Genomic DNA, 22,708 nt, shown 5'->3' with positions numbered 1-22,708 from the left:
GCAGGTGGCAGTGGCAGGGCGACACCGGGAAGCTACGGGGTGGCGAGGCCGGGGACGCTCCGGGGGTGGCGGGGCCGGGGAGTTCCGAATGTGGCGGGGCCGGGGATGCTCCAAGGTGGCGGGGCCGGGGAGCTCCGATGTGCCGCGGCCGCCCCGACCCGCGCGGCTCCCGGCGCTGCCCCCGCCGGCGGCGCCAGCACCCGGCACGGGCCGCGCCGCGGGGGCGGGGCCTGGCGCGGGCAGCCAATGGGCGCGGGGCCGCCGCCGGGCTCATTTGCATTCGAGCGCGACGCGGCCAATGGGCGCGCGAGCCGCCGGCCGCGCTGCGCTCCAGCCGCCCCGCCCGGGCGGCCGCGGCTCATTCGGAGAATGGCTGCGGCCGCGGCGTGCGGCTCCCCGCCTCCCCGCCCGCCCCGCGAGCAGCCGCCGCCGCGCAAGCGGGGCGACTCCCGGCGGCGGCAGGCCGCCCTCTTCTTCCTCAACAACATCTCCCTGGACGGGCGGCCGCCCTGCCCGCCCGCCGAGAAGCCGCCGCTGCCCGCCGGCCCGGGCGACGGGGAGGAGGCGGCGGCGGAGCCGGCCGGAGCCCCCCCGCGGCTGCTGCCCCCGCCGCCCGTATGCCAGCCGCCTCCCGCCCTGCTGCTGCCCGGCGTGCCCGCGCTCGCCGCCGCCGGAGCCAAGGGGGATGCGGACCCCGCCCGCGGGGGCATCTTCCTGCCGCAGCTGCTGCTGGGCGGCCCGCTGTGCCCGCCGGCGCCGCCCGCCCTGCCGGGGATGCTGGCGGCGCCCAAGCCGGGCGCCCCGGGGCTGCTGAGCCCCACGCAGAGCGCGGCGGGCGGCGGCTTCGCGCTGGAGGCGCAGCGGCAGAGGTGAGTGAGGGGCCGGGGCTCGCCGGGCCGGCCCACAGCCCGCACACCCGCCGCCCCCCTGCGCTGACCCCGCGGGCCGTGGGAAGCGCCGGGACCCCCCGCGGGCCTGGGAAGCGCCGGACTTTCCCAGGGCCCTCGGCCGCCGGCGGCTCTGGGAGGGGGGAGCGGGGCATGGGAAACGGGCGCCCCCGGGCAGAGCGGCCGCGGGAGGCGGTGCCGGCCCCCGGCGGCCCCGGCAGGGAGCAGCACCTGGCCCGGTCCGAGGTGCGCGGGGGTCCGGCCGGGCGGCGCCGCTCGGGCCCGCGGGCGCGCAGGATGCCCCGGCCGGCGCAGCGGCGGATGAGGGGGAGCTGCGGAGGGGATCTCTCGCCGAGGCTCTGTCTGCAGGTCTGCGGTACCCCGAACCCTGCCTTCTGCTTTTCCCCAGCCTAGTTTCTGCGTTTTTCTGTCTCCAGATCAAGCTGTCAGGGTCACTGCTGGGCAGGACGCTTCCTCCGTGCGCCGGCCACACTGCTGGTGTGCTTCTCCTGCTCTGTGCTGCTTGTCTCTGCAACTGTGTATTAATGAATGCTTGTGCACGGGGAACTTGGAGGCAGCCTCGGGGGAGGATGCTCTGGCCTTCAGAGCAGGATTACCATTGCATTTCCAAGGGACTTCTGTCTGGCTGAATGTGCTGGTTTTCTAATCGACTGGAAGGCAGGCTCTTGCTCAGATCTTGGGGATTTGAGCTCTGAAAGATCTCTTTTCAGGCCGTTTCTTGCATAAACAGCTCTGTAAAGTGAGCTGGCCCTCTGAGCCTGCAGATAGGCAGCGGTATCAAAGGCTTTAAGTCTCCGTGGTCTTTACAGCGGCTTGGAGAGCTTTGTTAGTGAGCTGAAATAGAGATGTTGTCAGTGCTTTAAAGCTGGGGGGTTTGCTAATGCAGTTGATGGTTATCCCCTTTCTGTGTGCATCTCACAGTGGAGATGTCCCTTGTATCCCCAGCTTGGGGGTTCAGGTGAATTTGAAGAGAAGTAGTGTTTGTGATGTGATGGGGTAGTGTTTGTGATGTGGGGGGTCCTTATGTGTTGTCCATCCTGGGGTGTTTTCCTCTTGAGCCATTATTTACCACTCATTGCTTTTCTTGTCATGGAAGAGACCTTTCCCTCCTTGTTTGTTGGAGAGATTGAAGCTGTGGCTGCGGGCTGGGTGCCCTGTATTGTGCAGCTGTGTGCTGCTTGTTGAGCAGGAAAGCCTGGAGTGAGGGTGTTGCTGTGGAACAGTTCCTACCCAGCACTCCTGGTCCACAAAAACCAGCACAGGAGGTGCTGTGTGATTTAATTTCATTGCTTAAATATTGTTGGCAAAGCTCTTGAGGGCAGGTTTTGCATTAAGAGTTTTAAAGCACAGTTCCCTTTGTGGATGTGGCTTTCATTGTATTTGTGCTTACAGAGTTCTGGAGGGATGATCCTTCTCTTTTCCATGCCAAGTCAATAGGACACTAAGAAAATATTCCTAGGATCTTCTCATTTGATGTCCTTCCTGCCTCTTTCTTTGGCATCAGGTTTGAGCTGTTCCACTACAGCAATTCTAATCAATCTGGCTGAAAAGAACGATGAATCAGAAAATAAAGGGTAGAGAGAAATGCAAGAGGCAATCAAGGGAATCAGAAGGCTTCTGTCTGAGTAATGACAAAATAAAACATGACTTTTTTGCTTGGAAGATTTAGCTGGAAGGGTATATTTTATTGATCAGTTTGCATACTACTTTTGAGGGTGATTTGGAGTGAGAGTTCATCTGGTTTTCATGTTGAAGGAAAAAGAGCATGCACTGAAACCCTCAGATAGAAGATCCATATCTTTACATGGATACACACATCTTCTGACAAAAGGACAGTTTTGTGCTGCCTGTGGAGATGTGTTAGACCAATGTACCTCATCCCAGTCATGTTGGGCACAGGAGTGGGTGAAGTGGCCCATCCCTCTGTAATGACAATTTCACTGTCAACTTACAAGATGAGGGATTTACCACTTTGTATTTCACTGGAGAGTTTCATGCATTGGCCTGTGACAGAATATCTCTCCATCCCCACTGAGTAAAGGCATCTCTTGTTGTAAATACATGAGGAATTATTCAGGGAATCAAAGGAGGAATATCCTTCAGGACAGTGGTGCTTTATTCCTTCCCCTCCTTTGTTGGGTGAGCTGTTTGCAAACTAGGATTCCAAAGTCAGCAATTACAAAAGGGATCTTCTTTTGTTGGGACTTGGGACTCTGAGAATTGTTTTGTCATGCAGCAATGTTGTTATTCTAGATCATTAACTGCCTGCATCATGCAGAGGTGCAGGCAAGTGAATTTGGTGGAGGGAAGGGGGAGGTGGAATCTGCACTGCCATCCTGGACTTTTAGTCCTGGGTGCCCACTTCAGGCAGCTGTTATCTTCAGAGTGCTTTTTGAGTCACTGTCAAGAGCTGCTTTGAATTTTCCTCAGATGCATGAGGATCACTGGCTGCAGGCTCTGCAGACTCAACTCTGTGTTCAGTGACCAGTCTTGTGCCATGTCTGGGGATTTCATCCTGCTGGGGCTTGCCCTGATCCATGAAGATCTCTATCTGCTATCAGTACCTCTATCTACTGACAGTATCATTGGGCAGAGTTTTATTACAAAACTTGATCTTGTTTGACTTGATTGAGAGGTTGATATGGGGCAGCATGGCTCAGGGCAGGGCGTGACAGCACCTCTGCTCGAGTTAGGGGTTAGTTAATGTTAACAGGCAGATCTGCAGTACAGCCCAGGGAACCAGAGATCTGCTCACCTGATGTAACCTGGAGTTCCTCCATAGCTGTCAGGTCCTTTAGGATGGAAACTTAGCAGAGGAGGCACCATTCAAATCTGGATGCACCGTTTAGTTGTGCTGCTGGCTGAGCATTATAAACTTAATGACTTTAACCTTCCACTTTCATTTTCCTAAGGCATCTTCTGTTTACAGGATCTTAAATTACAATGCTGTGTTATACCAGCTTGCCTAATCTGCTTGCCATCCCTCTTCCCATCTTCTTTTCCATCTTGCTCTGTTCTTTTGTTCTTTCAAAGAAGGGGCCTCACAGAAAGCAGTGGAGGGAGGCAGCAAACAGGGAACAAATCGTCATTCACAGATTTGTAATGAATTTCTGCAGCTGGGTCTGAAACTGGCAGAGCTTTCTGGGGAAACACTGATAGCAGGGAGCCCTGGAAATAGCCAGGTTATGAAAGCATGAAAAATGGAAACAACAGCCCTGAATGTCAATGCTTGTTGTGCTTCTGAGGTTTATTATAGTGTAATGCAAAAGCAGCTGGTTTTGCCATAATTTGCTGCATTTTGCTGGGCCTAAGAATAAACACAGAGACTAAATTATTTGTGACTGATGCTTTAATGTCCTTGGAGTTCAGTGGTCAGGGAGCTGAACTGAGTGTTTGTGATAGCTCAGTCGTTTCTGATTTATCAGCAAATTTAGGTCATTTTGAAAGTGGGAGTTTAAACAGTAGTTGATAACAGCAACACTTTGGACCTTCTCTGCTTTTGAGTGTTAATTGGATGCCAGATTGCTGACATAGGTGTGATCAGATTAGTTCCGTGGGTGGAACAGCAGAAATGCTTTGTCAGAATTTTATACTTATGGTGTTTAATGTGTTGTTTTGTCCTGCAGTCAGCTTAGCTGCTGTTGTCACTTCAAGAAATATAAATATTTTTATGAAAACCCCCCTGCTAATAAACAGATATTGTTGAGATGGATGAAATAAAAAGTCTTAGTTTAAATTTTGAACCTAATTTGGAATAAGCTAGGCACATGGTACTTTTCAGAAAGCAGTGAGCTCTGTCAAAGATGGCAAGCTTTGACCTTTCAGAGGTGAACAGTAGACTGGGATGTGCTGCTGGAGGCTGAAAATGAGCATATTCTAAACCTGAACTTCATTTAAAAATCAGCTGAAATGTTAAGGCTGCAGTCTCCTCCCCAGGTTGCTTCAGCAGATTTCTGTCATATGCAGATGAATTACATGTGTCCAATATTAAGTGTTTTATAGCTGCTTGTAGACATTCCCAGCCAGTTATATTAAGCAGAAGAAGTAAGTTGTGTGCCTGGCAGGAAACTTGGAGATCAGAACATCCAAGTCCTTGTATCCTGTGCACTCCTGTGAATGTGTCTGGGTCAGGCAATTTCCAACACCAAGGTTATTTGACCTCTTCAATTTAGACAGTCCAGAGGCTTTAAAGTATCTTTGCTCTCCAGGCAGGAGTAGTCTGTGCACAATTAACTGTATTTGCAGCTGCTTTTACCTGTGGATGGATTCTGCAGCTTTTCAGTGATGATGCAGGAGGCCTGGCAGTGGGTTTTGGGATGCTGCAGGGTTTGGGATTCCAGCTCAAAGCTCCACTGTGCAGGAGGTGATGAGGGTGGTCAGAATGATGTCTTCCTTCAAGTCTAGGACTCATCAGCCAAGAATGGAAACACTACTTAATTAAACATAAAAAACAGAATAGCTTAATTTTGGGAACCCCATTCAGACCTCCAGTGAACAAGTCCTGTAGGAGTGTTACATTATAGTATATTAAAAGTAATTATTTAGTTATATATAGTATATTAAATATATAGGATATTAAACATTGTGTTCTCCTGTTTTCCATCTGTTAGCCAGTTAAAGCTGTGAGGCTGTCAGGCTGAATGAGCTTGCAGATATTTTTGAGGCTTCTTTTGAAGGCTGTTCTGAAGGTGTCTGGCTCTGTAGTTGGAGTTTTAAACATGCACAATGAAATTTGGGCTCTTTAATGAGCACAAGGTATTGTTGGCAGAGCAGGTGACTGCAGATGGAGGGTGCTCAGCTAAAGCCACTCAGTCAACCCAGTTCTTCAGACAGCTCCAGACTGCTGACCTTTGGTTTACAGCTGTTGTGTATTTAACCTACTGTAATTGGAATTCACCTGGAATTACTGTAACCTATGGTAATAGGAATTTACCTGTTCCCTGAAAAGGTGTTAAAGGAAGAACCTTCAGCTGGCCCCCTGTTTCACAGGACATACCAAGCCCTTAAACCTCAGAGCTTGCTGAATCCTGGGAGCTGTTGTCCAGGAAAGGCTCCTCTTGTGCCAGCTCTTGCTCTTGGTGGTACCCCAGCTGCAGACCTGCCCCAGAGCTGGGTACCTGGTTCATTTTGGAGTCCCCACGGCATGGGCTGAACTGCTGCTGCTCAGGGCTGCTTGCTCAACAGTGAGAATACATTTGCATTTTTTCTGTTGTGGTTGCTCCAGTTTAAGCATGAAATTCTGCCCTGGTGAAGCTACAACCTCTTGACTGTGCATTGAAGGGGATGACTGATGCAATGGGAAAAACCAGATGCCCATAAAAACACTGTGGGACCTCTTTAAACTTGCTTTGATTTGGTTTTCTCATCACCAATTTTAATTTCCTCCTTCCCAGTTAAGAGCTTCTCTCTTTCTTTTTTTTCTTCCTCCTTTATTTTTCATCTTGGGAGTTTATTGTGCTGAAGGCTTTTATTTAGCAAGGCACATGATGAAATGACAGCATCATCTCAGTGAAGTGCATGAATATTTCTAGCATAATGCCCACAGTGTCAGCAAGGACACACTTTGCATTTCACGTGCCTGTTTTGGTCAGCAGTTCAGTGCTGAGTAAGCAGAGCACAAAGGACAGGGGGCAACCAGATTGGTGAGCTACAAACGCCTCCAGAAACTGGGAGAAATTTGGAGAAATGCTGGTGGTGTTCTGGGCAGCACATCTAGTCTGCTTTGTGAGAAGCAGCAGGGATTTTAGGAGTGAGCTTTAGGAGAGGGCCGTGGGCACAGCAAACCTTACATCTGGTTTGCTGGTTCTGTTGCAACAGCTGGGTTTTCACAATACTTACTGGAAGGCATTATTTTCTCCTTGCATTGTCTAAACACTCTGAGCACCAAAACAATGTGATTTATGAAACTCAATGAATATAAAGCTCATTCTCTATTAGGTCTTAATCATATGTGGTTGTGAATCAGCAATGAAGTAGCAGCTGCTGTGAAGATTATCTAATTTCTTTCCTTGTTAGTATTTAAAACTCTCCAGGCTTAGTGAGCTTCCCACTTACTCAGCCTCCACCTTCATTCAAATTATACTTCATTTCTGTTCATTCTCATCTGTTCCACAGGCTGTGTGACACATTCTTCCCTTGCATGTGGCTTTACTGGTGTTGGAGGAGTGCAGGATTTTCTCCTGGCTGTTTGGGACCAGCAGGAGAGCCCCTGGTGCCCTTTCAATTTTGCTAACAAGCCTTGTGTAGGAGCACAAAGGTGAAGGAATTAGGTCTCCTACTTCATCCTGGCTCTCACAGAGAGGCCTGTTCTGTAGCTTAAAAGTACTTTTCATACTCATGTGGCTGATTTCAGCTTACCCTTTAAAATGAAGATTACTGGATGAATTAGTTAAACTAGCCCTGCTGTGAGACTTGTGTTTATTCTCTGGCAGGCTGGTACTTAAATGTCAGAAAGAGCTCCTGGGATGATGGTCTGCAGTCCAAATACTCTGGTGCCATAAAGCAGTGAGTAGCTGACTTTGTGCAGAAGGAGCACTGAGCTGCACACTTGCTGTTGGTGATGCAAAGTGTCTTTCTTCCCTGCCACTGCCTCTCAAGGAACATCTGAGCTGAAATCATCCACCCATGAAAATGGCCTGCTCAGTGCTGGGCACTTCATGGCACAGATCCTTTGTGAAGTCATTTGTTTTACCAGAGACATGGTTTTGATGTGATTCAGTGTAAATGCAGTCTTGAGCTTCTTTTGGCTTTAATTACTGAGAACTTGTTGCTACCAGTGAGCTGTACTCAATCTGCTTTTGAGCAGGAAACTCATTAGTGTGAGCACCGAGGGTGGTGAGGCACAGGGCACTGATGGCAGAACAGGGATGCTCCCACTCACACACTCTGGGATGCAAGCCTGAGCTCAGTCACTGTCTCCTGGGCTGCAGAAGAAATGGCAGCTGCTAAAAAGTAAGCTTAAATATGAGCAGTAGCTTTCTTAATCCCTCCAATGCCTGTATTTTACCTAGTGAAACCAAAGCACAGTTCATATCTGTTTGTTGTCTTGCCCGTGAGGAATAAAAACAATGCAGCTTAATCTTTAAAGTACATCTTAGAAAAACAAAGCTGACAGGTGTATCATCCTGTTGTAAACAGGATTTGGGATCTGGATTTCTTGTGCAAATTACCTTTGACAGTTGTTTCTAAGCTAGTGCTTCCAAAACCCAATAAATTATTTTTTGTCCTTGTTATATTAGTATAACTCAGCCTCTTGACAGATGGAATCATACTGAGACCTGTAAAGGACATCACAAAGGGACATCATATTAAAATAAAACTCAAGTGAGAAACAGGAAACCAAATTCTATTAGGCCCTAGTTTTACACAGTAATTAAAAATCCTTGACCTCCCCCATTCCACTCATCTATTAGCAGTATGAATGGCTAAAGAGCAACAGAGGATATTGGCCTGCTGCTAATTTTAGCCCAGTGCCTGGGGTGTGTGCATGCAGCATCAGCTGGGCTGTGGATGCAGCTCCAATGGAAACAAATCTGCACGGCTGAACCCTTTGGAGGGGAGCTTGGGCCATGTCCAGCCTTGGCAGCATCTTTGAATGCTCCTGTTGCAGGGCTTGGGGATCTGGAGGTGATGAGAACAGTGTAAGGTGAGCTTGGGGTGCTGTGCTGGTTGAACTCTGCCTGTGTGATGGGCTCAGATGCAGCCCTGTGCCTGACAGGGATGGGGGTTAATCAGGATGGGGGAGAACCACTGTGAGATTTTAGAAACTTCCAGTTTCACCATTCAGGAGGCCGGCTGGTCTGTTCAGCTGCTGTGGCAGAAATGCAGGGACCAGAAGGGAAAATGTAGAGAAGCTCTGAAGTGGCCAAATGGCAGCTGCACACAGATTTAAGAAAAACCACTGGCCACTGTCAGGCCCAGTATTGGGAGTTAAGGCCCAGCTTTAAGAGGTTAAAATGAGATTTGTGAGGGCTGTTTGTTGCACAATCTGTGAGAGTGTTGCAGAATCTGCAGAGTGGGGTCATGAGTGCCCAAGGGAGTGCCTTAGAGCACTGTTGGTGGCAGGAGCAGGAGTGGATGAGGCTTGTCTGTGCCTGAAGCCACAGCTGACAGCACAGGGTCAGCATCCTTGCATTCAGTACCTGCTAGAGCATGGTCAGCTTGCACACTTCCAACTGCAGGAACATCCCAAAGCTTTTCCCTTGTCCTCCTGGGTGTCTGCAGGTAGCCCAGTGAGGGTGGGAAGAGGAAGAAAACTCTTGGCAGGCCAGCAGAAAGGTCAGTGTTCTCTAATCTGGAGCAGTGCTTTAACAAGCTTCCTCCTTTCCATTCATAAGACAGGCCATGTAGGGATTACCATTGCTATACATAGATTGCTCTTAGCTGTGTCCTGTCCTGCTGGGAACACTTAAGAACTGTGTCAGCCTCAGGGTGGGGATCCCACTGCTGCTTACCCAGTGTCCAGCCTACAGAGATTCCAGTGGGACCCTGGCAGGACCAGGAGAGGACAGCTCAGAAGCTGGAAGCACTCAGACATTGGGTTTCCTCAGTGGGAGATCCATCAGAAAGAATAAATGGTGTGGACTGGCTACCACTTCCCAGGGCAGGAGTCAAAATGTAGCTCTGAAGATAATTTGTTTTTTTTTTTGTCTGAACACATTTGTTGGGTTTTTAGTGGGTTTTTTAACGTGCGTGTTTAGCTCGTCAGGGATTTGGCAGCAGTGCTGGATTGTGTGAGCCCGTGTGTGCATATGGAGATAAGGAGCCAAGGCATAATCCAGAATTCCTCTGCTTGATAGCCCCTTATCTCTGGGCATGTGCTCTGTGTGTTTTTGCTCTTGATGGGTCCCCTCGAGGTTCTGGCTCTGTAAACACAGTTGCTGTTTTAATGCTCTAGGAGTGTCCTGAATTGGCTCCTGAAATAAAAGGCTGGGAAGTACCCAAAAATTAATTCCTGGTCAGGGACATACAAGCACCTAAACCCTCTATAGCTTGTCAGAGCGATGGCTGGTGCTGGCAAACACCAGAAATTTCTGTTGAATTACAGCCTGCTCCATGGAACCCATGAACATTTTAATATTGGGTATTTCAATTTCTGATTGCCAGGTCACATGGGTAAGGCTGCATAAAGTAACTCAGCATATGTGGAGATGTTGGTATTCTTAGTATTTAAGTTGCTTTCAGCAACAAACACACTGTATAAACCACTTAAAATCCTTCAAATTCCATGGACCATAGCAAGAAATGTTATCCTAGGTGAAGCTGCTTAGCACAGGATAGGTGATTTGACTTTTCTTGTCATCAGCTAGCAGTCACAGCAGACCCAGTGCAGCCTGTTGTGCAAGTGTGAGTTGGCTGCATGAGAAGAGCAGTCAAACTAGCAAATACATGTGTGTGCAAATATATAAGTGCAGGCTACTCAAAAAGTGTCAAATTTTGCTGCATTGTTCAAGTGCTGCACTAGGGACTCAGAACATGTTGAGGGTGCTGTGTTGCTGTAAAGTGTTGGATTTGGCCTACAAACTGTTTCAGGGACTCTGGATTAGTGAGAATTCTTTACATACACCCCGTTTTGAGGTTTGAGGGAGAGTGTCTGGCTCAGTGTCAGGGATTCCTCCAAGGTGACGGCTTCACTGAGGGCAGAAATTATTTACAAGTGTAGCTAAAAATGAAGTTTCCTGTTGGCAGAGTGAGGATGAGTCATTGTGGTTCTGAGTCAAGGGGTGGGATCTTCACTGCAGCAGGGTTTTACTTCCAGATCTGCCCTCGGTTCAGGTGCTTGTCACTCTTGTCCCTGTTACTGAGAAAACAAGGGGATATTCAGAAGGTGTGACACCCTGGATGAGTCTCCACCGTGGGGTTAGGAGTGAGGATCTAGCCATGGCTCTCCCAATCCATCCTGTTCCTCACACCAAGCATCCTTCTACACAACTATGTGCTTTTTTTGTACCAGTGCCCACTGGCTTTAGCTGTGTTTTTCCTCTGCTTGCCATACACGGCGTCTTTCTGTCTCCAGCCAGCCAGGTCTCCCCTGGGAGGGGAGGAAGAACTGTGCATGTTACCAACTGCATTAGAGCCAGGAGGTTTGCAGTTACTTCCTCATTTTGTGAGGGGTTTTTTATTCAATTTTAGATGCCATATTAGACTGGAGAACCATGGAGATTGTGAAAGTGTTAAACGTTCCTGTACCATTCTCGCTGAAAAGCAGCAAACCAGTAATAACTTTAAAACCAAAGTGCTGGTGGAGGATGTTGAAACTGTGCCAGGAATGTTCTCCAGTTGCACCTTAATGGCTGTGGATTTGTAGGAGGCAGTCTCTGGCAATACTGAAGGTGTTAGTCCTGTGGGAGGGTTTGCCTCCCTTGTGTTTGCAGAAAGGGACACTAATTTTTCATCCTCCTACCTGTTTGAGTTCTGAGCTTTACTTCCTTTTAAGAGTGCCTGAACAGTGCAGCCAAGTCTGATCTGCTGCAGCTTGAAGACCAGCCAGAAGCTGGTCTTGTCAAACCAAAGTCCTGCAACCTTTGTCTCATGTGCTGCTTCTACATTGGCTTCCATGGCAGCATTGCCCATTAGTTGAGTTCCTGTGTCACTTGGGAAGAAAATCTTGGACTGGAACACACATGGCTTGTGCTAAAAGTATAGCACAATACATGCTTAAGCAAAGGCAGAAAATATGGACTCTGATAGTTGTAGTGTCAGCATTTTGCTGGTGGAGTGCATTGTTCCTATGGAAATTACAGTCAGAGTTGCACAATTCATTTGTAAATCTCTACCAACAAAGGCTTGACTTGGACAATAGTAATGCATCTTACTTTGGCAGAGTCTGTTTTTTTGCTTGAACATAATATCCTATTACTGTTACACTAACTCACATGAGCCTTACTATTATTCTTGCATCTTCCATTCTGGGACTTCACATGGGTGCCAAGTACTTTTTGCTTCCTCTAATAAACCTCTCTATTGTTTCTCAGAGAGATCTGTCAGTTTTATTGAGCTGCAGTTGCAGACTCTCAGTCTGCTGACTCCTGCAGCTGGAGACAGCTGTTCTGAATGGAGAATGCACACAGATGTTTGGTCATCATACAGATATACCTGTATCTGAACTTAAAGTGGTATAAAATTATTTATTCCCCTGCCTTGATGGGGGGGGATCTTTCTCTGACATTCTTGTCAGATTTTTCTCATTTTTACTATATGAGTATTTGGGAGCTTTTTAGGTGTTTAACTCATAGGTAGGCATTGTTCTGTGTGGCAGATAATGAAGTTGGTATAAATATATATTTCAAGGGTCCTAGAGGGGGAGACAAGTTCTTGGCCTTTTAAGGAATTTTAAACTCTTAGTTAAGCACTCTTGCAACAAACCAAAACTTCAGAAAGCCTGCCTTGTGTCCTGAGAGTCACAGATCTGTTTCAGTTCATAAAAACTCGGAGGCCATGAACTAATGCTGTTCACTCTTCGTGGTGTTGTGCATTTTGCAGAAGGCGTTTTATCTCCCAGCGCTGCTCTCTAGACTTTTTAGAAGACATAGTGGAATATGCCAGTGTACGAAGGTACTTTCTTTCAAAAGCAGCATTAACCTCAACTCGTTGCATGCAGTCCTCTCCTCCCTCCACCCTCTTCCACGCCAATATCTGAGGTCCTGCATGCTAGTGCTGCCATCTGATCATACAACTGGCATGAATTTTTCTCAGAACACTTAACAGATTTGGCTTTTTTTGTTTGTTTTTCTTTTTATCATTGCAGAACCAAGCATATATCTGGGTCTCCAAGACACAAAAGTTTGAAGAAGATGCACTTCATCAAGAACATGAGGCAGTATGACACCAAGAACAGCAGGTAATGTGTGGAGATTGAGGTTCCCCCTGTACGTGTGTGCAATAGGAAGCAGTCTCCAGTTTCACCCAGTAAGACATTTAATATCAGGAAGAATTAGAAGGTGGCCCTGGGGCTTTGTTAGTTTTATCCAGACTTCTATCAAAGGTGGTAGGTTCTCACATCTGCTACATTTGCAGCAATACACTCATGATTCTGCCATCCTACTCTGAGGAGGTTAAATCACTCTTTCTTTTCTGCTCTCACTTTTGTTATTTCTCTCACTTTCCTTATCTCTGGCATACAGAGGGGTCAGAGCTGAGGAGGATTTAATGAGAATGGCTTGGTTTAGCCAAAGAGCAGAAGAGAAAGGGAGGCTGCATTTATGTTTATTATTATTAGAAGTGTGAGGTTTCATCTAAATGTAGAATATTATCTACATCTTTTCACAAGGTTTATGTAAAAATTACATAAATATAGATATATATTTAAGGATAAGGAGCTCCCAAGGTGATGGCAGGTCTTAAACACTGAAGTTTGACAGAGAGCCACAAGGACCTGCAGGGTCAGCATGAAACCTCTGCTCTGCTGCTTTCTGAGAACATCAAATCCATAGCAGCATCTATGGCTTGCAGAGCAAGATAAGAAGAGTCTTGTGCTAATATCTCATGCTTTGTAACTTCTGGATCTTCATTCATACCCTGATCTTTCCCCATCTGCCCACAGGATCGTGTTAATCTGTGCTAAACGAACACTGTGTGTGGCGTTTTCTGTCCTCCCTTACGGGGAGGGATTACGGATCAGGTGAGTCTCTTCATCTGCTCTGTGAAATGTCTGCTCTGTTCTTTCAAAAGATCTTCTGAAATGAGTGTGGTTGGTGTAGGTCTCCTGTTCTCTATTTAACCTGCCATTCATGTGTAAGGGCAAGACCTTGCTGTCAGAGCAGTAAAAACAGACACTGCCACAGCGTCAAAAGCGTTCATTCAAATTCCAAGAAAAAAAAAGATGGAAGATTTAGACTTTCCCTCCAGTGTTTATTCATATTTTAAAGCACTCCAGTCCTGTGAAATCTCTAAAATCAAGTTTTGAACAGATAATGTGATTGGCTCCTGTTCAGGTTTTCTATAAAGTGATCAGAAATCAACTGATTTTAGAGTCACAAACAATGGTGTTAATAAAAAAGCACAGGGAGTTTCAGGGAAGGGTGCTCTTGCCTTCTGTGGAAATCCTCAAGGTTTTATAGTGAATTTACACCTAAATAAGTTAGATGCTCTTCTATTTCTCAGCTTTAAGCCATGAATGTCACTCTTTGGAATCTAAGAAAAGCAGAAATAGTTTGGACTGATTCACGCTGCTTTTCGTGTTTAGGCTCCTTTTTTGTTTATAACTGTCAGTATGATCATTTATGAGAAACAAAACCCACAAACTGGATTTCCCCATCTTTCTTCAGTCCCTTGTGAAGTTTAAGTCCATTCTGTGGAGGCCTGTTATCTACAAATATACCATACAAAACACTAATTATGTTCTGGCAAAACAATTGTGTTGTCATTTCTGTCCTGTCCGTAACTTATGGACAAAGGAAACGGATGCTTAGTGGTGGGAATTGTATTGTATGCAAATACATGCCATAAAAATAGTTGATGGGAAAATACTCTCCCACATAATAGAAAGGCAGCAAGGTCACTGGAGCTATTTCAGAGCAGTTCTGAGGACTTTGCTGTTCTGCTTGCAAGCTGGGAAGGCAGTTCTTCACTTGAAAACTGTTTTTTTGTATTGGAATATTGGTGACAAAGCCTCAAGCTGCCATTGCTGACACAGAGATCTGCAGCTTCATTCTTAACTTGAGCTTGTGTGCACAGGGGTTGCAAATTTGCACTTGAAAGGCAGGTTTCTAATCCTGGAAAACAAGTAATGTAAATCATGTTTGCTGTTATGTGTTTGAGAATTAGATGGTTGGGAATGGTGTGTTCTTGTGCAGAAAGATCATGTTAAAAACAGTTTGCTTTCAGTAGGTAGATTGGTAGATTTGTGTTAAACTAAAATGAAATCTGATTCTTTGGTTAATGAACATCTCCACATCTTGAAAAGAATAGTTAAAAACCAATGCTCTCCTGGAGGTGGCATTGAGGGGTTGGTTTGTTTCCATACAGAAGAACTCTGACTTGGTGGTGTTGGTTGGTGTTTAACATGGGCTTGCATTTTGTGATTGTGCTCTTTCTTACCTGCATTTAGTGATCTGAAAATGGAAGGACAGAAACAGCGACATCCTTCTGGGGGAGTTTCAGTATCTACTGAGATGGTGCTTGGACTGGAAGGAGTAGAGCTGGGTGCTGATGGCAAGGTAAGGACATTTATTTTTTCACCCCAGGACCATTTCATGCTGGGACAAATCAATTTATGCAGTGTGGTTTGCTAGCTATTATGTGAGAGCTGTGGCTTTTAGAGCAGTGGAAGTTTTAAACCTATAGTTTGAAATTGTGGCTTGTGATAATGCTTCTTCTGAGGAGACTGCTGAAGCTTGTGATCATTTCTGTCTCTGTTTCTGGAAAATTGAGTTGACTTTGCTATCTGAGGCAACATGTGAGTGAAGTTTTGATAGAAATATGGATGAAATTCACACTGCTTTAGTTAAATTTGTAATGCCAGAATTTTACTTGTGATTCTCGCCTTTTTTTTGCCATCCCACCAAACCTTCTACAGCACTTCATTTTAAAGCTGTGGAAACAAGGCACGCCTCATCCAACTTTTCCCTTCCTAGATGTCAGGAAATAAGCTTTTCAGTATATTTCCCCCCATAACCACTACAAGTTTCTCTTCTTTCAGGTTGTGTCCTATGCAAAATTCCTGTACCCGACCAATGCTCTGGTTGTTCGCAAAGCCGACGCCTACGGTGCTGTTCCCCCCTGCCGAGCCAGTGCCCCCCGGAGTCTTCCTGGGTCAAGATACAAACCAGTGACAGCAAAAACCATACCAGCAGGGACAGACATTGGTAAGGACAGCAGCCAGCTCTGCCACCACTCGTGCACACAGCAGAAAGGTAGAGATTTGTCTGAGACATCCCCAAGTGGTCAGTGTGTTATTGGGATGGAGGTGCTGCAGCTCATTAGTGCAGTGCAAGTGATGAGCCTCAGGACTGAGGCTTCCACAAATTCCTTACATCCTCCATATATCTGGCCTAATTCTGTTTATTCCATTCAAGAGGCACAAAGCTTCTCCTTGGGAATGTAAAGTTTTATATTACTCACCAAGAAACATCTGGTATATGTGGATCCAGGTGGTTCTTGCCTTCTAGCACAGTAACAATGCATAAGCCAGAGTTTGTGCCAGGAATCCCTTTTCTTGTGTAAAAGAGCAAACCTTACAGCTCTGCTACCTGTTAGACTACAGGCAAAAGAATTCAGTCTTGAGCAGTTGTTCTCTAGGTATTATTTCTAGATGCAAACTCAGTTTGCACTACATCTAAAATGGTATGTCAGGCATGGTGTGTGTAGTTTATTTAATTTAATGTGGTTCTAATTTGTGACTGGTGCATTTATGAAATGCAGACGTGTGCCTGTAGCTGCAATTTGTCTGAACTGTGAGATCTGCCAACACTTAACTTTGCTATTTGAAGATTTTTTTAAGGAGGAAATAGGGAATTTAAAGCCCTTTATCTGGTGACCCAATGTGCTTTCCTCATTCCTTCAGGAAGTGAAGCTGGAGAAGCTGCAGAGTATGATCCAGATCTTCTGGATGATCCTCAGTGGCCCTGTGGGAAACATAAACGTGTTCTCATCTTTGCCTCTTACATGGTGAGTGACTGGCATGCCTGAACAGAGGAGAGATTCCCTAACAGATCCTCCTAGAAAAATTATTTTTGAGGAAGAAAAATTCCTCTAGGAAGAAAAATTGTCTTTTCTGATTATTGATCAGGAAAAATACAAACAGTTGAGTTTGTACAGTGAGTTTGTCAAGGGCAAATCTGACACCTGTCTTTTTGTTGTCATTTACTTCTTGTAACCATTTGCTTGCTATCTTTTTAAAGACTTTGTCTATAGTTGGGATTCAGCTTTGGGTAGTTTCAGAAATGTTAAATTGTGAATAATAAAACTGAATTAGTGTTTTTGGAAGAGCTGTTTGGCTGTCAGTCCTGTTCACAAAACAAATGATAAATTTTGCTTCTTGCATTTCAGACTACAGTCATAGAGTATGTGAAACCCTCAGACCTTAAAAAGGATATGAATGAAACCTTTAGAGAGAAGTTTCCTCATATCAAGTTGACACTGAGCAAAATTAGGAGGTAAGAAATAAGCCTTAAATAACAAGAACATCATGCACACTGTCTGAAGCTGCACTTGTATGGAGCAAATACTAAATCTATTAATAGCATATATGATTAAACACTAATCTCCTGTTGTCAGTTGAGCTGACTGTAGGATGACAGCCCTGTACTGGAATATTTAGGATGCTGAGAAAGGGTAACAGTTGGTTTTCAAAGTTCCACCTAAAGGGTTTTATTTCACCAACTGTGGTGTCCTAACACTAGGAGCCAATTAACAGTGGAGTAGCATTAGCTTTGAAACAAACACTTGTAACCTGATTGCTTGGCTGCAGTGCAATCCCACTCCAACTGGATTGGCTTTCTGGGCCCTCTGGCTATTTTTGCCTTTCAATTACCAGACTCACTGATGACCAGAGATTCTAACAAGATTGTGGGATAAAGAGTGTTAGATCTGGGGACACTAGGTAAAGAAAAGTTTTTTTGTAAAGGCCACACAGAATTTCTCATCCTTGAGTAACTGCATCTGTTCACTCCTCAGCAAGATGTACTGTTGCACCTTGAGAGAGCTGTAATCTTGCTGGTGTTACAGGGAGATTAATGCAATCAGAGTCTGTTGAAATAGCCAGCTTAAACACGATTCTGCTGAGTCACCAGGGCCGTGTGCAGCCCAGCTCCTGGGGAAGGTTTGCTTGGGCAGTCTGTTCTGTCTGAGTCCTGCATGCTCCTCTTTGCAGCAGTTCAGAGCAGTGTGTTCATGCAGAGATCATGCAGGTAGAGTGTGGATGGCAGCCCTGAGAGGAACCATCTGCCTCCAAGCCTGCTGAATGCTGAGGTGAAGGGCTGGCTCTGTGGGAAGTGTGGAAAGCAGGCTGCCTTCCCCTCACACCTGGCTCTTACACAAGGTGTGTATTAGACTGGTCTCTACACAGCAGCTGCTGTCATCTGCAGGGCTCTGATGTGGTCTTCTGTAGGTCAGAGTGGTTCACTCTTATGATATGAATCACAAACTAGTTTGGGAGCCAGAAGGAATCCTACAGCAATAGCCTGTGTGTCAGTGAGGCAGCTAAGCTCTGGTGTTTATGGGCAGGTGAGGAATTGTTGTACCAGAGTGGACATTGTCAGCCAGGTGAAATCAGTTTGGGCATCAGCACCAGCTTGCTGCCAGCTGGGCTTTTCCACTCTAGGATAATACTTGTCATGGTTTTCCAAATAGGAGTCTTGCCCATATGTTCTTCTGAGTTGCTGTGCTGCAATGTTTCTACAGTATTTAATAAAATCTGTCATGTCTGGGGGGGTGTCTTTTCTCCTATTCCCAGTTTAAAGAGAGAGATGAGAAACCTGAGTGAGGAGTGCAGTCTGGAGCCAGTGACTGTCTCCATGGCTTATGTTTACTTTGAGAAGCTCGTCCTCCAAGGCAAACTCAACAAACAGAACCGCAAACTGTGTGCTGGTGCTTGTGTTCTGCTCGCAGCCAAGATCAGCAGTGACCTCAGGAAACACGAAGTCAAACACCTAATAGATGTAAGTGCTGTGAGCCTTCTTCCAGCTGTTGTCAGAACCTCCTCCCTAGCTCATAGGCAAAGATTAAATGCAAGGTTTTCAGTGGCATGTGCTTGCATGGAAGACCAGCTCTTTCAGCCAGTTTTATGTCTCATTAGGGCTCTTCCTTGCTTTATTTTTTTAATTCATTAAAACTATCTGTCTGGTACAGGCTAGTGTCTTACTGATCCTCCAGTAAAGTTATTTTTGCGCTTGCATGTGTTTGCCAGAGAAGTGTGGGTGTCACAGCTGAGCTGATAAGCTGGTTTTGATTCTGAAGCTACAGCTCAGCCGTGCATCACTGTCTTAATCTAACAATGCCTTGAAATCACCTGGATTAACTGATTCTTTCTCCCCTCCTTTGTTTTGTTTTGTTACCACTGTCACAGAAACTAGAGGAGAGATTCAGATTCAACAGAAGGGATCTCATCGGTTTCGAATTCACCGTCCTCGTAGCTTTGGAACTGGCTCTGTACCTGCCTGAAAACCAAGTTTTACCTCACTACAGACGGCTCACACAACAGTCCTAACCAAAGCTCCATCCCAGGCGGCCCAGCCGTGCTGGGATCCCACCCCAGGATGCTGCTGGTGGAGGTGCCACTGGCTCCAGCTTGATGGGAAGGCTGCAGGGTGTTGGGAACTGTCGAGGTCTGTGGACGCAGATGCCAAATCTGGGGGATGGTACGAGAAGAGTTACTGAACTTTTGTTTTCTTTTGGACATTTGAAGCACAAATATTCACTAGTCAGCTGTCATGGCTGCTTATTATTCCTTATTTATCTTCCTGGTTTTCCTAAAACTGTTCTTCCCTATGAAGAATACTATGGTATTGGTTCTTTTTCTTTTGTTTTGTTTAAGCCTTTATTGTATTCCTTGAAACTGAAGGAACATCACTTCCATTCCAGTGCACCATAAAGTTCAGATGTTTCTAAGAATCTTCTTACATTTTTACATTAATAAAATGCATATTTTATTTTTTTAAAGATGTGCCTAAAACTGGCTGGTCTGGTACCAGTGCTTTTTAAGTTAGTTCTGTTATTTAGTGGGGAATCCTGAATTTGTATAGCCATTTATTCTTTACCTGCATTGGCCTTGCATACAAGGAAAACAATTCCAGTATATCTGCACTAAGAATATACAGGGCATCTATTCTATGATCTATAAGTAGTGAGATTGAGATTACTCCATTTTGGTTTATTTACTATAAATAACTTCAAAATATACATTTTATTTTAGAAGGAAAAGTGGTTTGAAAACCTGTCATGAAGTACCATACATTGAGTGAGGTAGCTGGGAAGTGATTGCCATCCTAATTCACTCTTGAGTGGAAGATGAGCACTTGACTAAGAGCAATTTGCTGTCAAATATTTCATTTAGGGGTTTTATTTGTTTCACTATTCCGTAGCCTGAAATAAGCACCTTTTTTAGGATGACTGTATTATAGATGGTCTTATCTGAGCAAATATGAAGCCAGTAGAGTGACTGCTGCCAGCTGAAGCCAATGAAACAAAGCATGCTCGGTATTTAAAATGCTACTTTTTTTACTCTCTGTTCTTCCAAGCATTGCATCACTGTGATGGTCCTCATAAAACTGGCATTTCTTGCACATCTGAGCAGCCACTGTTGGCTGGTGCCCAGCAGCTCTCCAGTGCAAACACAGAGCTCAAATAACTTCTCTGCCCATTGGCTGTTCCTTCCTTTATTTCTACAGTATTCAGGTCGGGAATGAATTCTTGGTTATACGTGGAACCTTCTGTGGTATTGGCTCTTGGGTTTATTTTTTGAAGCAATATTATGATACAAGTTACTGGGTCTGTTTGCAAGGAACCAGAGTGATACTTGGTTATTCCAACTGAGAAAGCTGTAATTTAAGTTTGACTCATAAACTACCAGACCTCATGCTGAGGTCAGAGACTTGTTATCCAATATGTAAAGTAATGTAAATTCCTGTTACTTGTATTAAATATTGGTTGTAGCCAAAACCAAAGCTGAATCTTTGCTCTTCAGCTGTGTTTTGTCTGAAGCTAATTTGGCTTCATTAGAATTGCAGCAAACTTTACTGGAGCCCCTTCCTGTCTGAGTGGGGCTCAAAGTGTATTTTTCATATATAATAATTACAGTGACTATCAAACCTTTTGTAACTGTGTTCAGCTGTATGTAGCTTCAAATTACTTGTGTAAAATTTAATATGCTTGTGATTTCTCTAACACAGAAGGACTTTCCAGTCTCCAGAAGTGAGATGGTAGCTAATAGCTTAGACAATAAGCTTGCCAGTTATATCTTCCAAAGGTTTAAAAAACTGCCTACTAGTTAAACTTTCTACTGAATATAACTGTCCTTGCATGCTGAAATAGTGATGTACTAAACATCTAGTGTGTAATGAGCCTCCAAATTAACAAACAGTGATGCAGACAGCTGAGGTGGTCCACCACTTCCCAAGACATTGTGGAGTGAACAGAGGTACAAGAAATTTCTCCCAGAACAGCTTGATTAGTATGAGTGAAATCTGAATGCATCTTTCTCTGGAAACTTCTTTATTTAGGTATAAAGAGTTTTCTGTAACAACATTTAACTTTCCTTTCTCACCATCTAAGGGAACAAAATGCACTTTGGTTTGCAACACTTTGCAGTTTATTCAGTGGAAGTTTGTCTAGTTCAAGTGGCCATTTGGGCTGTAATTACACTCCCAGAATCTCTGAGTTTACGTCATAAAACCGGCAAGCTTTTGTTTTCTTCCAGGAGAACAAACTGGGACAAAGGAGCATTAAATTACAGAAGGCTGAATGTTGTCTAATAGTTATTCTAGAAGTTGGCTTGGGCACACACTTGGGAAGCTGCAGGGAGCACAGGCCAAGGAATGGCACAGGGCACGAGGGCTGTGCCAGCCTTGTCTGGCAGAGCCTGGAACTGGGGTGATGCTGCCCAGAGCCTGGAGCTTGTGCAGGGGTGCCTCGTGTGTGTGTGTGTGTGTGTGTGTGTGTGTGTGTGTGTGTGTGTGCAGGAACAGCCCTGCTGCAGGGACCCAGCCCCACCTCCCTGTGCTTTTCCTGCCGGTTTTGCTGTTTCCAGAGCACAGCTCGCAGTCCTGGTGGGAATCTCTCTCTTTTCACCTAAAAGCTGCCACCATGTGGCAAAGGACTATCAGTACCTTGTCTGTTCACAAACAGCACGGGACCCAAAGCCACACCCAGACCTGCCAGTTTATGTTTGCACAGCCAAACTCCTCTTGCTCTGCAGAGAAACAGGTTTACACCGAGGGGGGGTCTGGTGCTGTGTGAAGGTGCTGCTGGGGTGGCTCAGCAAGGAGAACTCTCTTGAGAAGAGCCTGTACATTTCCCTGTAAACAAAAACTCTTCTAGTTTTGTCATATTCCATTATTTAAAAGTCTGAGTTGTGGCCTGTTTTAATTGGTTCGTTTGTTTGTTTTCTGTGAAATTAAGATGCTGTGAAATAAAACCTGTTTTGGTACATGGTTTGTAACCAAATGTCTCATTTTGGAGTAATAGAATGGGTGGTGCTGGGTCCTGTCTCACCCTGTGCTGAGGCAGGTCACCTGGAGCAGGTGACATAGACACATCCAGGTGGGTTTGAAGTGTCTCCAGAGATGGAGACTCCTTGATATCCCTGGGCAGCTGTTCCAGTGCTCTGCCACACTAAGTGGAAAACTATTCCTCAGGTTCAGGTGGGATTTTTTTGTGTTTTAGTTTACGGCCATTTCTCCTTGTCCGGTTGCTGGGCACCACTAAAAAGAGTCTGGCAACATTTTCTGGCACCCCTTGGAGATAGTTGTATGGATTGAGATTTCCTCTGTCTTCTCTAGATTAAACAGGCCCAGCTCCTCCACGGTCTCTCCTGAGAGAGATGCTCCAGACCCCTCATCATCCTGGGGCCTCCACCAGCCCCTCTCCAGCAGCTCGGAATGGTCTTTTGCGTTTCTGCGAGAGTTCTGGGATGGTGTGGCCATAGAATCACAGAAGGGTTCAGGATGGAAGGGACCCACCTGCCGCGGGGGGCTCACCTGGGTGTGTTTGGGACGCACCTGAGAGCCCCGCTCAGGTGTGCTGCCCTCACGAGGGGCTGGCCCGTAAGGGACAGGTCTGGCCCCATCCCCTGTCCCCAGCGGGGAGCGCTGCGGGGCGGATCCGCCGGCCGGAGCTCCCCCGGCGCCGCCATGCCCGCGCCGTGA

At 46.0% G+C, this 22,708-nt stretch overlaps 1 protein-coding gene across 2 annotated transcripts; it reads left to right on the top strand.

The window, feature by feature from the left end:
- The first annotated feature begins 367 nt into the window (after window positions 1-367).
- On the top strand, window positions 368-21,992 carry CABLES2 (Cdk5 and Abl enzyme substrate 2). Of its 2 annotated transcripts, XM_056507622.1 has the most exons (10): window positions 368-869; window positions 12,390-12,461; window positions 12,655-12,747; window positions 13,450-13,527; window positions 14,956-15,064; window positions 15,547-15,712; window positions 16,411-16,514; window positions 16,896-17,002; window positions 18,301-18,505; window positions 18,913-21,992. In XM_056507622.1, exons 1-10 carry the CDS (start codon window positions 370-372, stop codon window positions 19,051-19,053), a joined length of 1,575 nt encoding a protein of 524 aa, XP_056363597.1. In that variant the 5' UTR covers window positions 368-369; the 3' UTR covers window positions 19,054-21,992. The 2 variants fall into 2 exon arrangements, with proteins under 2 accessions (XP_056363597.1, XP_056363596.1); XM_056507621.1 differs by lacking the exon at window positions 12,390-12,461.
- The last annotated feature ends 716 nt before the right edge of the window (window positions 21,993-22,708 follow it).

The sequence above is a fragment of the Oenanthe melanoleuca genome, chromosome 20, assembly GCF_029582105.1.
Source record: "Oenanthe melanoleuca isolate GR-GAL-2019-014 chromosome 20, OMel1.0, whole genome shotgun sequence".
Classification (NCBI taxonomy): domain Eukaryota; kingdom Metazoa; phylum Chordata; class Aves; order Passeriformes; family Muscicapidae; genus Oenanthe; species Oenanthe melanoleuca.
The sequence above is the reverse complement of the archived record's forward strand: the minus strand, read 5'-3'. Positions and strand labels throughout refer to the sequence as shown.

What these genes read in the sequence shown, in the direction of transcription:
- CABLES2 (XM_056507622.1), top strand. Translation starts at nt 370, where the DNA reads ATGGCTGCGGCCGCGGCGTGCGGCTCCCCGCCTCCCCGCCCGCCCCGC. An exon ending in GAATATGCCAGTGTACGAAG is followed by an intron (nt 12,462 to 12,654) that starts GTACTTTCTTTC and finishes TTATCATTGCAG; the next exon opens with AACCAAGCATATATCTGGGT. An exon ending in AAGTCAAACACCTAATAGAT is followed by an intron (nt 18,506 to 18,912) that starts GTAAGTGCTGTG and finishes CCACTGTCACAG; the next exon opens with AAACTAGAGGAGAGATTCAG.